The sequence below is a fragment of the Tamandua tetradactyla genome, chromosome 2, assembly GCF_023851605.1.
Source record: "Tamandua tetradactyla isolate mTamTet1 chromosome 2, mTamTet1.pri, whole genome shotgun sequence".
Lineage (NCBI taxonomy): Eukaryota > Metazoa > Chordata > Mammalia > Pilosa > Myrmecophagidae > Tamandua > Tamandua tetradactyla.
In genome coordinates, this window is record NC_135328.1 from 215,255,743 (window position 1) to 215,272,503 (window position 16,761).

The 16,761-nt window shown below is 41.9% G+C and overlaps 1 protein-coding gene across 5 annotated transcripts in view; it reads right to left on the minus strand.

Moving 5' to 3' along the window:
- UBE4B (ubiquitination factor E4B) overlaps window positions 1–16,761 on the minus strand; it is a 188,161-nt gene that overhangs the window by 15,995 nt on the left and 155,405 nt on the right. For all 5 annotated transcript variants that reach the window (XM_077151361.1, XM_077151362.1, XM_077151364.1 and 2 more), the window contains one exon: window positions 15,756–15,900. In XM_077151361.1, the coding sequence (XP_077007476.1) occupies window positions 15,756–15,900 (145 nt within the window). The remainder of the gene's footprint in view (window positions 1–15,755; window positions 15,901–16,761) is intronic.

Sequence of the window (16,761 nt, forward strand, 5' to 3'; positions counted from 1 at the left end):
AAAATCACTGAGAGAATCTGACATTAAGAAGACCAGCTCTGCAAGAAATACTAAAGGGAGCATGAGAGACAGATAGGAAAACACAGGAGAGAGAGGTGTGGAGAAGACTGTAGAAATGAAGACTATCAGTAAGGGTAAAAAGAAGAAAAATTAAATATGACATATAAAATCTAAAATGCAAAATGGTAGAAGAAAGTACTGCCCATACAGTAATAACACAAAATGTTAATGGATTAAAATCCTCAATCAAAAGACACAGAACGGCAGAATGGATTAAAAAACAGGACCTATCTATATGCTGTCTACAGGAAATGCCTCTTAGACCCAAGGATAAACATAGGTTGAAAGTAAAAGGTTGGGAAAAGATATTTCATGCAAATAACAATCAGCAAAGAGAAGAAATACCTATACTAATATCTAACAAATTAGATTTCAAGTGTAAAACAGTTAGAAGAGACAAAGAAGGACACTATGTATTAATATAAGGAATAATTCAACAAGAAGACATAACAAACATAAATATTTATGCACTGAGCCAGAATGCTCCAAAATACATAAGGCAAACACTGAAAACACTGAAAAGAGAAATAGACACATCTACCATAATAGTTGGAGACTTCAATTCCCCACTCTCATCAATGGACAGAACATCTAGACAGAGGATCAATAAAGAAACAGAGAATTAGATTAATACAATAAATTAGCTGGACTTAACAGGCATTTATAGAACATTATACCCCACAACAGCAGGATACACTTTTTCTCAGGTGCTCATGGCTCATTCTCAAGGATAGACCATATGCTGTGTCACAAAACAAGTGTCAATAAATTTAAAACGATTGAAATCAACAAAACACTTTCTCAGATCACAAAAGAATGAAGCTGGAAATCAATAATAGGCAGAGTGCCAGAAAATTCACAAATATATGGAGGCTCAACAACACACTCTTAAACAACCAGTGGGTCAAGCAAGAAAATACAAGAGAAATCAGTAAATATCTCAAGGCAAATGAAAATGAAAACACAACATATCAAAATCCATGGGATGCAGCAAAAGCAGTGCTAACAGGGAAATTTATTGCCCTAAATGCCTATATCAGAAAAGAAGAGCAAAAATCGAGGAATTAACTGTCCACTTGGAAGAACTAGAGAAAGAACAGCAAAACTAACCCCACAACAAGCAAAAGGAAAGAAATAATGAAGATTAGAGCAGAAATAGATGAAATTGAGAATATGAAAACAATTGAGAAAGTCAACAAAACCAGAAGTTGGTTCTATGAGAAAATCAATAAGATTGACGGATCCTTAGCGAGGTTGACAAAAAGAAGAGAGAGGACGCAAATAAATCAAATCAGAAATGGAAGAGGAGACCTAACTACTGACTCCACAGAAATAAAGGAGGTACTGACATACTATGAATAAATTTATGCTAATAAATTAGACAACCTGGATGAAATGGACAACTTCTGAGAGAAGCATTGTCATGGTCAGGTTCATGTGTGAACTTGGCCAAGTGGTGGTACCTGTTTGTCTGCTTGGGAAAGTGCTGGCTTGTCTGTGGTGATGAGGACATTTCATAGAATGAAATCATGATCATGTCAGCTGCATCTCCAGCTGATTCCATTTGTAATCAGCCAAAGGGGAGTGTCTTCTGCAATGAGTGATGCTTAATCTAATCACTGAAAGCCATTTAAGGAGGATTCAGAACAGACAGGCTCTCTTCCTTCTTCAGTTGGCGAGCCTCTCCTGTGGAGTTTGTACAGACCCTCCACTGGAATCCTCAGCTTCACAGCCTGCCCTGTGGATTTTGGGCTCTGTATTCCCGTGGCCCCGTGAGACACTTTTATAAATTTTATATTTGCGAGTGTTCCCTGTTGATTCTGTTTCTCTAGAGAACCCTAACTAATACATCTTGGTACCAGGAGTGGTTCTTAAGAAACAGAACCTTAAAAATGGGTTTTTACGAATGGTTTTCTACTCTGACTGGACTCAAAGGCACTAAGGACTCTGATTCCCATAATCAGAATGACACTCCCAATCCATGGAGTGAGTTGGCAAAAGAGATAGTCAAAATATCACCATTCGATTCTCCTAATGCTTCGCTTGTATGAAGCCAGACTCTGGGGGATAATGTTTTTGACACCTTTACAGAGTTTTGTGGAAATAAGAGGTATAGAGATGTTGGCTGATTCTTGTTAGATACACTGGCTACATTAAGGAGTGAAAGGGGTGGGCTTAAAGCTTCAAACGAGAAATTTAAGCGCTGCCTGACAGACGTAGAAGTTTTTATGAGTATCCTGAAGGAAAATCTTATTTCCTATAGCCGTAGACTTGAGATCTCTGAAAATCAGACTCAGAATCTTCTTGTTAGAGTAGCAACTTTACAACATAAACTGAAATCTCAATGCTGCATGATGTCTGCCGTTAAAGTGAGGGCACTGATTGGAAAGGAGTGGGACCCAGAAAAATGGGATGGTGACATATGGATTGATAATGATGTTGGGGGTGAGGTTGAAACCCTAGATCATAGTGTCTTCTCTAGATAACTCTGTAATAGTTTGCACTGAGGACATAACTGCCCGACCTCCAGCCTGCCTTGAGGAGTTGGCCACCCAAACTCCTCCTGAAGGGATTAGCCCTAGAGTGATTAATCCTGTCTCACCAGATGAAACTGCAAATGAAGACCCTGAAGCAAATGGCTTGGGAGATATTTCTAATTCTTTTCATGACCCCCACCTGCCACCCCTCATTTCTTCCAGACCTATAACTAGACTAAACTTCCAACAGGCCCCTAAAGGTGAGATACAAAGTATCACACATGGGGAGGTATGTTATTCTCCAAAAGAACTGTGTGAGTTTTCCAATTTATATAGACAGAAATCAAGGGAATATGTGTGGCAAAGGATTTTAAGGGTGTGGGATAATGGTGGGAGGAATAAAAGGTTGGATCAGGCTGAATTTAATGATATGGGCCCACTAAGCAGAGATTCTGCATTCAATGTTATAGCTCGAGGGGTCAGAAAAGGCATTAACAGTTTATTTGGATGGTTGGTTGAAACATGGATCAAAAGGTGGTCAACATTACCTGAGGTTGAAATGCCAGAACTGCCCTGGTATAATGTAGATGAGGGGATCCAGAGGTTTAGAGAGATTGGAATGTTAGAGTGGATTTATCATGCAAAGCCTGCTCTTACATCCCAGGAATGTCTGGAGGATGCACCTTTTACCAGAACAGTGAGAAATAAATTTTTGAGACTAGCACCATCATCCCTGAAGAGCTCTGTGGTTGCACTTCTCTGTAGGTCAGATATTAAGTAGGAACTGCTGTCACTGAGCTAGAATCCTTAAACGCAATAGGGGTGATGGGATCCCGAGTTGGCAGAACCCAGGTGGCACACTTAATTGCCAAAGACAGCGCAGATGTGGCTATTATAATAGACAGCAAACTCAAAGAAGGTGTCAAAATTATTATGACTCGCAGAGATTTGTGGCATTGGTTAGTAAATCATGGGGTACCTAGAAACACAATAGAAGAGCAGTCTACTAAATTCTTGTCTGAGCTGTATAAACAAGAGTTGTAGGTCAAGTGAACAGAAGTCTAACCTGAATTACAAAAACACAGAGTCATGGCCCCTTAATCAATTTCCAACTTGAGACAGTTTACAGACCCAGAGCCCTTTGTATGAAGGGGAGGTCAGATCCCTTTGGGGGAGGATCCTGTTACACTGCCACTAATTTATACTATTAATCTTCCTCCAAGCCTTCCCCAAAGAGCCTGACGGCCTTTTATCAGGGTAACTGCATTGGTGAAAAGGAAATGATCAGATATTTTGGGGATTATTAGACCCTGGTCCAGAAGTGACATTAATTCCAGGGGACCCAAAACGTCACTCTGGTCCACCAGTCAGAGTGGGGGCTTATGGAGGCCAGGTGATCAATGGAGTTTTAGCTCAGGTCCGTCTCACAGTGGGTCCAGTGGGCCCCTGGACCCATTCTGTAGTTATTTCCCCAGTTCCAGAATGTATAATTGGTATAGACATACTGAGCAACTGGCAGAATCCATACGTTGGCTCTCTAACTCATGCAGTGAGGGCTATTATGGTGGGAGAGGCCAAGTGGAAGCCACTAGAACTGCCCCTACCTAGCAAAATAGTAAATCAGAAGCAATACCAGATTCCTGGAGGTATTACAGAGATTACTGCCATTCTTAAGGACTTGAAGGATGCAGGGGTGGTGATTCCCACGACATTCTCATTCAACTCTCCTATTTGGCCTGTGCAGAAAACAGATTGGACTTGGAGGATGAACGTGCATTATCGTAAGCTCAACCAGGTGGTAACTCCAATTGCAGCTGCTGTTCCAGATGTGGTATCGTTGCTTGAGCAAATCAATACATCCCCTGGTACCTGGTATGCAGCTATTGATCTGGCAAATGCTTTTTTCTCAATAGCTATTAGTAAGGACCACCAGAAACAGTTTGCTTTCAGCTGGCAAAGTCAGCAATATACTTTCACTTCCTACCTCAGGGGTATATCAACTCTCCGGCCCTATGTCATACCCTTCTCCACAGGGACCTTGATCGTTTCTCCCTCCCACAAGACATCAGAATGATCCATTTTATTGATGATATCATGTTGATCGGACCTACTGAGCAAGAAGTAGCAACTACACTAGACTTATTGGTAAGGCATTCACGTGTCAGAGGATGGGAGATAAATCCAATAAAAATACAGGGGCTTTCCATCTCAGTGAAATTTCTAAGTGTCCAGTGGTGTGGGGCATGTTAAGATACCCTGTCTAAGGTGAAGGATAAGTTGCTGCATCTGGCCCCTCCTACAACCACAAAAGAGGTACAGCGCCTAGTTGGTCTCTTTGGATTTTGGTGACAACATATTCCTCATTTGGGTGTGCTACTTCAGCCCATTTATCGAGTGATGAGAAAAGCTGCTAATTTTGAGTGGGGACCTGAACAAGAAGAGGATCTGTGACAGGTCCAGGCTGCTGTACAAGCTGCTCTGCCACTTGGGCCGTATGATCCAGCAGATCCAATGGTGCTGGAAGTGTCAGTGGCAAACAGAGATGCTGTCTGGAGCCTTTGGCAGGCTCCTATAGGAGAGTCACAATGCAGACCCTTAGGATTTTGGAGCAAAGCCTTACCATCTGCTGCAGATAACTACTCTCCTTTTGAGAAACAGCTTTTGACCTGTTACTGGGCCTTAGTAGAGACTAAATATTTAACCATAGGCCACCAAGTTACCATGAGACCTCAGTTGCCTATCATGAGCTGGGTGTTGTCTGACCCATTAAGCCATAAAGTTGGGCATGCACAGCAGCACTCTATTGCAAAATGGAAATGGTATATGAGAGATAGTGCCAGAGCAGGTCCCGAAGGCACAAGTAAGTTACATGAAGAAGTGGCCCAAATGCCCATGGTCTCCACTCCTGCCACATTACCTTCTCTTTCCCAGACCACAGCTGTGGCCTCTTGGGGAGTTCCTTACAGTGAACTGACTGAGGAAGAGAAAACTCGGGCCTGGTTTACAGATGGTTCAGCACGATATGCAGGTACCACCCGAAAGAGGACAGCTGCAGCACTACAACCCCTCTCTGGGGTGTCCCTGAAGGACAGTGGTGAGGGGAAATTCTCCCAGTGGACAGAACGTCATGTGGTGAACCTGGTTGTTCATTTTGCTTGGAAAGAAAACTGGCCAGAGGTGCAATTGTATACTGACTCATGGGCTGTGCTAATGGTTTGGCTGGATGGTCAGGGACTTGGAAAGACCATATTTGGAAAACTGGTGACAAAGAGGTCTGGGGAAGAAGTATGTGGACAGACCTTTCTGAGTGGGCTAAAAACATGAACATATTTGTGTCCCATGTGAATGCTCACCAGAGAGTGACTTTTGCGGAGGAAAGTTTTAATAATCAAGTGGATAAGATGATCCGTTCGGTGGATACCAGTCAGCCTCTTTCCCCAGCAACTCCTGTTATTGCCCAATGGGCTCATGAACAAAGTGGTCATGGTGGTAGGGATGGAGGTTATGCATGGGCTCAGCAACATGGACTCCCACTCACCAAGGCTGACTTGGCTACAGCCACTGCTGAGTGCCCAGTCTCCCAGCAGCAGAGACCCACACTCAGCCCCCGATATAGCACCATTCCCCGAGGTGACCAGCCAGCTACATGGTGGCAGGTTGATTACATTGGACCACTTCCTTCATGGAAGGGGCAGCGATTTGTTCTAACTAGAATAGACACATACTCTGGATATGGATTTGCTTTCCCTGCACACAATGCTTCTGCCAAAACTTCCATCTATGGGCTTAGAGAATGCCTTATCCATCGTCATGGTATTCCATATAGCATTGCTTCTGATCAAGGAACACACTTCACAGCAAATGTAGTGCGGGAATGGACACATGCTCATGGAATTCTCTGGTCTTATCATGTTCCCCATCATCCACAAGCAGTTGGATTGATAGAACAGTGGAATGGCCTTTTGAAAACTCAATTATGGTGTCAACGAGGTGGCAATACCTTGAAAGGCTGGGGTAATGTTCTCCAGGAAGCTGTATATGCTCTGAATCAGTGTCCCCTGTATGGTGCTGTTTCTCCCATAGCCAGGATCCATGGGTCCAGGAACCAAGGGGTGGAAATGGAAGTGGTACCACTCACTATTACCCGTAGTGATGCACTAGGAAAATTTTTGCATCCTGTCCCTGCAACCCTGAGCTCTGCTGGTCCACAGGTTTTAGTTCCAAAACAGGGAGTGCTTCCACCAGGAGAAACAACAATGATTCCATTGAATTGGAATCTAAGGCTGCCATCTGGTCACTTTGGGCTACTTATGTCACTGGATCAACAAGCCAAGAAGGGGATTACATTACTGTCTCGAGTGACTGACCCTGACCATCAGCGGGAAGTAGGACTGCAACTACATAATGGATGTAAAGAAGAGTTTTCTTGGAATATAGGAGATCCCCTAGGGCATCTTTTAGTACTACCATGCCCTGTGATTCCAATCAATGGAAAACTGCAGTAACCCAATACAGGCAGGCCTATCAATGGCTCCAAAACTTCAGGAATGAAGGTTTGGGTCACCCCACCAGGCAAAGAACCATGGCCAGCTGAAGTGCTTGCTGAGGGTAAAGGGAACATGGAATGGGTAGTGGAAGAAGGTAGTGATAAATATGAACTATGACCACATGATCAGTTACAGAAACGAGAACCGTAATGCTGCTTTGTTCCTGTTACACTATTTAAGTTGTAAGATATCAAGTTTAAGAATGAATATTACCCAAAGATTTGCACCCTATTCTGGAGAGATTTAATGTGTCTTCAGTTATATGCAGGACAGCTGAGTATTGTTAGGTGAAAGAAAAAATGTGCGTTTTATTTAGAAATTAGGTATAGTTTAAACTGGTATGTATAGCTGCCAAGTTGACAAGGGATGGACTGTCATGGTCAGGTTCATGTGTCAACTTGGCCAAGTGGTGGTACCTGTTTGTCTGCTTGGGAAAGTGCTGGCTTGTCTGTGGCGATGAGGACATTTCATAGAATGAAATCATGATCATGTCAGCTGCATCCCCAGCTGATTCCACTTTTAATCAGCCAAAGGGGAGTGTCTTCTGCAACTGATGCTTAATCTAATCACTGGAAGCATTTTAAGGAGGATTCAGAAGAGAAAGGCTCTCTTCCTGCTTCGGTTGGCGAGCCTCTCCTGTGAAGTTCATACAGACCCTCCATCAGAATCGTTGGTTTCACAGCCTGCCCTGCAGATTTTGGACTGTGCGTTCCTGCGGTCACATGAGACACTTTTATGAATTTTATATTTGCAAGTGTTCCCTGTTGATTCTGTTTCACTACAGAACCCTAACTAATACAGGCCTGAATAGCTAACATCGACTCAAGAAGAAATAGACAACCTCAACAAACCAATCACAAGTAAAGAAAGTGAATTAGTCACTGAGAAGCTTCCCAAAAAGAAAAGTCCAGGACCAGATGGCTTCACACGTGAACTCTACCAAACATTCAAGAAAGAATTAGCACCAATCCTACTCAAACTCTTCAAAAAAAATGAAGAACAGGGAAGGCTACCTAACTCATTCTATGAAGCCAACATTACCCTCATACCAAAGCCAGACAAAGATATTAATAGAAAAGAAAACTACAGAACAATCTCTCCAATGAATATAGATGCAAAAACCCTCAACAAAATTCTTGCAAAGTGCATCCAGCACCATATTAAAAGAATTATACACCATGACCAAGTAGGATTCATCCCAGATGTGCAAAGATGGTTCAACATAAGAAAATCAATCAATGTCATACACCATATCAACAAATCAAAGCAGAAAAACCACATGATCATCTCGATTGATGCCGAAAAGACATTTGACAAAATTTAACATCCTTTCTTGTTGAAAACACTTCAAAGGATAGGGATAGATGGGAACTTCCTCAACATAATAGAAGGAATATATGAAAAACCCACAACTAACATCATCCTCAATGGGGAAAAACTGAAAACTTTTCCCCAAAGATCAGGAACAAGACGAGGATGTCCACTATCACTACTGTTATTCAGCCTTGTGTTGGAAGTTCTAGTCAGTGCAATTAGACAAGAAAAAGAAATACAAGGCATCAAAACTGGAAGGGAAAGAAGTAAAACTCTCACTGTTTGCAGATGATATGATACTATATGTCAAAAACCCCAAAAATCCACAGCAAAACTACTAGAGCTAATAAATGAGTACAGCAAAGAGGCAGGTTACAAGATCAACACTCAAAATCTGTAGTGTTTCTATACACTAGTAATGAACTGTCTGAGGGGGGAAATCAAGAAAAAAATTCCATTTACAACTGTAACCAAAAGAATAAAATATTTAGGAATAGCTTTAACTAAAGATACAAAAAACCTATACAAAGAAAACTACAAGAAACTGCTAAAAGAAATCACAGAAGACCTAAATAAATGGAAGGGCGTTCTGTGTTCATGGATTGGAAGACTAAATATAGTTACGGTGTCAATTCTACCTAAATGCATTTAGATTGAATGCAATACCAATTAAAATTCCAAAAACTTACTTCTCAGAAACAGAAAAATCAATAACCAAATTTATCTGGAATAGCTAAAAATTTCCTGAGAAAGAAAAATGAAGTCGGAGATCTCACGCTACCTGATTTTAAGGCATATTATGAAGCTACAGTGGTCAAAACAACATGGTACTGGCATAAAGATAGATATACTGACCAACGGAATAGAACTGATTGTTTAGATATATAACACCCTCTCCCCTACGGACAAATGATCTTTGGATAAGGCAGTCAAGCCAACTCAACTGGGACAGAACAGTCTCTTCAATAAATGGTGCCTACAGAACTGGATATCCATATGCAAAAGAATGAAAGAGGATCCATATCTCACACCCTATACAAAAGTTGACTCAAAACGGATCAAAGACCTAAACATTAGTTCTAAGACCATAAAACTTTTAGAAGAAAATTCAGGGAAATATCTTATAAATCTTATAAAAGGAGGCAGTTTTCTAGACCTTACACCCAAAGCACAAGCATTGAAGAAAGAAATAGATAAATGGGAACTCCTCAAAATTAAGCACTTTTGTGCATCAGAAAACTTGTTCAAGAAAGTAAAAAGACAACCCACACAATGGGAGAAAGTATTTGGAAACAATATATCAGATAAAGGTCTAGTATCCAGATATATAAAGAGATTGTTCAACCCAAGAACAAAAAGACAGACAACCCAATTACAAAATGGGCAAAAGACAAGAGCAGACACTTTTCAGAAGAGGAAATACAAATGGCTAAAAGGCACATGAAAAGATGCTAAACTTCCCTGGCTATTAGGGAAATACAAATCAAAACCACACTGAGATATCTTCTCATACCCACCAGAATGGCCATTATCAATAAAACAGAAAACAACAAGTACTGGAGAGGATGTGGACAAAGAGGCATACTTATCCACTATTGGTGGGAATGGCAAATGGTACAACTGCTGTGGAAGGCAGTTTGGCGGTTCTGCAGGAAGCTAAGTATAGAATTGCCATATGACCCAGCAATACCATTGCTGGGTATCTACTCAGAGGAAATGAGGGCAAGGACACAAACCGACACTTGCACACCAATGGCTACAGCAGCATTATTTACAGTTGCCAAGAGATGGAAACAGCCTAAATGTCCATCAACAAACAAGTGGCTAAACAAGCTGCGATACAATACATACGATGGAGTATTATGCAGCTGTAAGACAGAATAAAGTTATGAAGTATGTAACAACATGGATGGACCTTGAGGCATTATGCTGAGTGAGATTAGTGAGAAACAAATGGACAAATACTATGTGGTCTCACCGATATGAACCAACATTAGTGAATGAACTTGGAGAATTTCAGTTAAGAACAGAGACCATCAGAGATAGAAATTGGGTAGATATTGGGTAATTGGAGCTAAACAGATTGTGCAACAAGACTGTAAAAATTCAGAAATGGATAGCAGAATACTACCTAACTATCATACAATAATGTTAGAACACTGAATGAACCTGAATGTGAGAATGATTGAGGCAGGAGGCCTGGGGGCACAAATGAAATCAGAAGAAAAGATAGATGATAAAGAATGAGATGGTATAATCTAGGAATGCCTAGAGTATATAATAATAGTGATTAAATGTACAAATTTTAAAATGTTTTTGCATGAGGTAGAACAAAGGAATGTCAATACTGCAGGGTGTTGAAAATAGATGGTAATTCATATTTTAAAACTTTAACTTATGTATGAGACGAAAGCAAAAAATTTGGTACAAAATTTATATTTTGACTAGTGCATTACCTAATATAACTTGTGTGGACAGCTTAATTGAATACCATAAATAGATGGAACCTTGAGTAGGGCATGAAATTTTTCTAAGTTTGTCCAGAGTGATGCCTGATAAATCCCAGAGTGATTTGAACAGTGAATAAAAAAGTATTTACAAAGTCCACTTGGGGGAATGGGGAGAAAAGGGGATAATTCAACTTCCCCATGTGGAGAATTCCTGATATTCTCAGAAGTAGTAAAGACAACCAAAGCAGTAGGGTGAACCCTCAGTCTTGGGGTTTGTTCATATGAAACTTAATCCCACAAAGGATAGGCTAAGCCTACCTAAAATTAGGTCTAAGAGTCACCCCCAGAGAACCTCTTTTGTTGTTTAGATGTGGCCTCTCTCTCTCAGCCAACACGATAAGTAAACTCACTGCCCTCCCCCTCTCTACATGGGACATGACTCTCAGGGGTGTGGACCTTCCTGGCAATGTGGGACTGAAATCCTAGAATGAGCTGGGACTCAGCATCAAGGGATTGAGAAAACCTTCTCGACCAAAAGGGGGAAGAGTGAAATGAGACAAAGTGTCAATGGCTGAGAGATTCCAAACAGAGTTGAGAGGTTATCCTGGAGCTTATTCTTACGCATTAAGTAGATATCACCTTGTTATCCAAGATGTAATGGAGAGGCTGGAGGGAACTGCCTGAAAATGTAGAGCTGTGTTCTGGTAGCCATGTTTCTTGAAGATGACTGTATAATGATATAGCTTTCACAATGTGACTGTGTGGTTGTGAAAACCTTGCATCAATGCTGCTTTTAGCAACCTTATTGACATATGAGTAAAGCATTTGGATTAAAACTAAATAAATATTAGGGGGGAACAAATGTTAAAACTTAATAAAATGTAATTGGGAAAAAAAAAATAAGCCTACTGAAAGAAAGACTGAGCCAGCACTGGTGATACAGTAGAGATAAGGCTCCCTGCCCTCGATTTGCTGAGATCCCAGCTAGGGGGATAAGCAATCAACAAACACCCAAACAGATGTCCAAGAAGTCTGATGGTGATGACAAAAATGAAGAAGGGCAAGGGAAGAGAAAAAGTGACCACAGGCTGAGGAGATGATATTCTAGGAAGGGTGGCCAGGGAAGGCCACTCTGAGGAGGTGGCATTCAAATGGCTATCTGAAGGAAGTAGGTTGGCAAAAATCTGGAGGAAAAGTGCTCCAGGTTGAGGGAAGAGCAAGTGCAAAGGCCCTTGCATATCTATGAAGAGTAAGGAGTCAGCATGTTTGGGCAAAGCAAGTAGAGGGGAGGTCGGGGGGCAGGGAAGGGACGAGTGCAGTTGTTGGGGGTCCAGCTCCTACAGCAGCCAGCAGGCCACACTCCCAATGCAGGATCTAACTCCAAGCGAGAAGAGAGGCCCTGAAGGGCTCAGGGCAGGCGGCTGATAACCAGGGACTGTGATTTAATGGTATCCCTTTGGCTGCAGCATGGATTACAGGAGCAAGGGTAGAAGTTGGGAGACCAAGAAAGGGCTACTGAAATAACCCACATGAGAGATGAAAGTGGACTGGAGATGGTGAGAGGTAGTTAGGAAGTGGGTATGTTTTTTAAGATAGAACCAGGAACATCTGCTGAGAGAGGAGGAGGGAGAGAGGGAGTAGAATCAAGGACAACTCCAAAGTAGTCTGGGCTAGAACAGTTGGTAGAATGGAGTTGCCAATTATTGACAGTGGGCAGACATCAAGATGAGCTCTGGAGAACAGCATCAAGTTCAGTTTGGACAAGCTGAGTTTGAGGTACCTATCAGACCATGAGGGAGAGAGGTAAGCTGACACTGGGTTGACCAGTTCGGAGTTGGGAGGTCTGAGCTGGGGAGATGAATGTGGGACTCTCTAGAATACAGATATTTAAAGCCTTGGAATAGATGAGGTCACCTAGTGGTGATTTTCACCTGGAGCATCAGGCTATGTATGTGGCTATTTGCTCACCCAACAATTAGGTGTAAGAGTGCATCACTGGCATTATATGGACAGAGCCACAGATGCTAAATGTTTTGCAAGGTATGGCACAGTCTCTCACAAGAGTTATCCGCCCCCACCAAAAACAAAAATTCCAACTGGCACCTGAGCAATACTGCCCAAGGAAGAGCACGTGGGAAAAGAAGAAGAGCCTGAGGGATAAGCACTGGAGACTCCAGCATTTAGAGACTGGGAGGAAGAAGAGCAGCCAGGGAGGTAGGACAGAGAAGTGACTTCAAGGCCAAATCAAAACGATTTCTGATAGCAACTATAAGGGATTATTTGTGCCTTTCCCCCACTCTTTAGCACAAAAATCAATAGTGAGTGTTCAGTTGTCTCATAAAGAAAATCTACTAAACACTGACTATGAACAAGACAGCGTGCTACAGACCTGCATTCCAACATTTACAATATAAGCTGGTCTACGAGAGCCAGCAGGGATGTCATGAAGGACGTGCTCTGTAAGTACAGAGAGAATTGAGAACTTTGAGGTACACTGACTGGAGAAGATCAACCATGAGAGGGCATTTGGACAAGATGGGTAGGATTTTGATACATGGCATGGAAAGTGGAGCATTCTGGACAGAAGGAACAGTCTCGGCAATGAAACCATCCATAGTAGCTACACACACTGAACACTTTCTGTGGGTCAGTCCTGAACTCTATTTCCTGCCCAGGATCTCTCCTCTCAGCTTTTCTGCAAGGCAGTTATTTTCTTTTATTTACAGATGAGGAAGTAGAGCTTAAGTAACTTTCATGTGTGGCAATGCTAGTTCTGAAACCCAAGTACCCTGGACTCCAAAACTTGGGCTCTTTCAACTATGCCTCGTCTGCTTCCCCAGCACATTCTGAGTGGGGCTGGAACTGGTCCAAACTGGTGCTGAACACTGCAAAGGGAGGGAGGTCTGTAAGGTTCTCTGTAAGTTACACTGGCGAGTCTGGAGCATTAGATCAGGGGCTGGCTCCATACTGTGCATAATAGGGAACCGTAGGAGGTTTCTGAGGCACAGGAACAAAACAGTTTTAGCTGTGTTTAGGCATGAATCTGAGGGTGGAGAGGAGCATTCCAGGGGGTGCCAGTCCAGGGCCAAGGAAACAACAGAAGACCAATGTATCATGTCAGGAATAAATACGGAGGGCCTCTAGGAGTGCAATGGGCATGGACATAGAAGAAATACAGCACTCATGGGTCCTGGATGGCACCCCCCACAGGTACTTTCTTTTTTTTTGCATGGGCAGGCACCGGGAATCAAACCCAGGTCTCCAGCATGGCAGGTGAGAACTCTGCCTGCTGAGCCATCATGGCCCGCCCCCACCACAGGTACTTTTAAGTTTGTAGCTGAAGCATTTTGGTTATAGCATGATGTATGATTCTCACCAAAGCTGCAGGAATACTTGGAATGAAAACCTTCCCTAAATTTGCTTCCATATCTTATATTTAAGATACTTTCTGACTATAACATTAGAAACTCTGCAATATTTTCATTTGCTATTACAAGTAAAGAAAAGGCAGCCTTCCCCAATTTTATATGAGAACCTGTTTTGGAAAGCAGCTCTGATTCTGAATCTGACAATACCAGAAACAGAACTAACAACACATGAAGTCATCAGTAGCCGTCAAGGGCCAAGTGACCAAGCACCCATCTAAAGGATGCAATAAATGTCAGCAAAAGGACAGTGTGTGTGAATTTTTCATGGAACCTGGAAAAACAAGCCTCTTTTCTATTAATAAAATAAATAAAAAACATAAGATCATTTAAGAGTAAACAAACAACAAACCTAGAATTCTGAGTAATTCAGATATTTGTCTAGAGAAAACCCTAAAAATAAATATACAGTTGCACCCATTAGGAGTAAAATCTGAGAATTTTAGAGATTTATTTCCTAATTACTGTCACAAATCTCGACTGATTATTCGGATAATAAATGCTCTCCTCCAAAAAAACTCTTTAAAATTAAAAAGGCAAACAAAGTTTTCAGGATACCTCAAAAGGCTTCTCAATCCATTTCTTTGCTTCAGATCAACTGCTTAAATTTCCTCTTACTCTGAATAAAAAAGTATTTGCAAAGTCCCCCTGGGGTAATGGAAAGGGGGAAAATTCAACTTCCCCATTTGGAGAAGGCCTGATATTCTTGCAAGCAGTGGGGACAACAAAATTAATAGGCCGAACCCTCAATCTTGGGATTTCTTCATATGAAACTTCATATGAAACCCCAGAGAACCTCTTTTGTTGCTCAGATGTGGCTTTTCTCTCCAGCCAACACAACAAGCAAACTCACCACCCTCCCCCTGTCTACATGGGACATGACTCCCAGGGGTGTGGACCTTCCTGGCAATGTGGGACAGAAATCCTAGAATGAGCTGGGACTCGGCATCAAGGGATTGTGAAGACCTTCCCGACTTAAAGGGAGAAGAGAGAAATGAGACAAAATAAAGCGTCAATGGTGGAGAGATTTCAAGTAGAGGCGAGAGGTTATCCTGGAGGTTATTCTTACATATTATATAGATATCTCCTTTTTAGTTTTAGAGTGGCTAGAGGGAAGTGCCTGAAACTGTAGAGCTGTGTTCCAGTAGCCATGTTTCTTTAAGATGATTGTGCAATGATATAGCTTTTGAAAAGTGACTATGTGATTGGGAAAACTTTGTTCTGAGGCTCCTTTTATCTATGGTATGGGCAGACGAGTAAAAATATGGATTAAAAATAAATAAATAATAGGGAAAACAAAACAAACAAACAAAATGTTCTCTTATTCCAAATCTGGGATGGAACTTATTGAATACCACAAATGGGAAAAATGCTACAAGTCAGTCATAACCAAGGTTCCTAGATGCACAGAGGCAGCACTTGAAGTGGAGCTCTGCATAAGTCCCTGAGGAGCTGTCAAAGCATTTGGGAATGTGTCCTCACCCGGGGTAACTGGTCCCACTGCTCTTTGTTCTTCATCTCTTCTTGCACTTCATGGATCCGCTTCAGAGACTCCAGACTTTCATCGAGCAAAAATGTCGTATCATTTATCAGCATGTTTATGTAGCGAACAAACTGCTTCCCGGAACTGAAAAGGTAATTATATTGTACATAGTCATTTGTCTCCCCAAATCAAAATGCTGCAGCAGATAACTGGGGAAAGCAAGGCCTCCATCCAGAGCACAACCATCCTGCCCACCAGGACTGTCTACCTTTCAGCAGCTTAGCTACTGCAGGACTTAGGACTATCAGTTGTTCTTCTTAGTTATTGTGATGAGCTCATTTCAGTGGTGCGTTGGAGCCACCCTGTCTGGCTCACAAGAACCAAATAGTAAATATTCCAGAATCCTGTAAATTAATTCCTTGCCAGCTCAAATTCAGCTCCAGTGGAAGTATTTATGCCACAGAAAATATTGGTTTTGTTTTTTTCCCAAGAGAGCTGGTTTACCAGCACACCTTTGGCTCATTCCTTCAATGTCTTTAAGTAGAGAAAATATTCATCTAGTCTAAAAAAAGGATATATGCCCCCCCCAATAAAAAGCACAAATAATTACCCACATAAAGAGACAAGAGAACTATTGATACAGTTGTTCCTCAATAGAAAGAAAAAACATATGGAGGATCAAGTGGAAACTGTAATACTGATCAAGTAGGATTTTAACTTACTTTATAAGAATTTGAAGTTTCCAATCTAAGGCACTGTCCTCTGGCTCATGTTACAACGAAGGGACTTGCAGGAGAACTGAGCTAGCTTGGCCTACCTCTCCTAGACTGTATCTGCCACACTAGTGCAGAAAAGAGGGGCTACCCTTAGCTCTAAGCCTGTGCAATTAGGGATGGCATACCACACCTGGGGAAGAGGAATTCCTGTGAATGAGGGCAGCCCTGCTTTCAGGGACGTTGAACATGCAGGACAAGCACACCCCAGCCACACAGGTCAAGCTGTGGG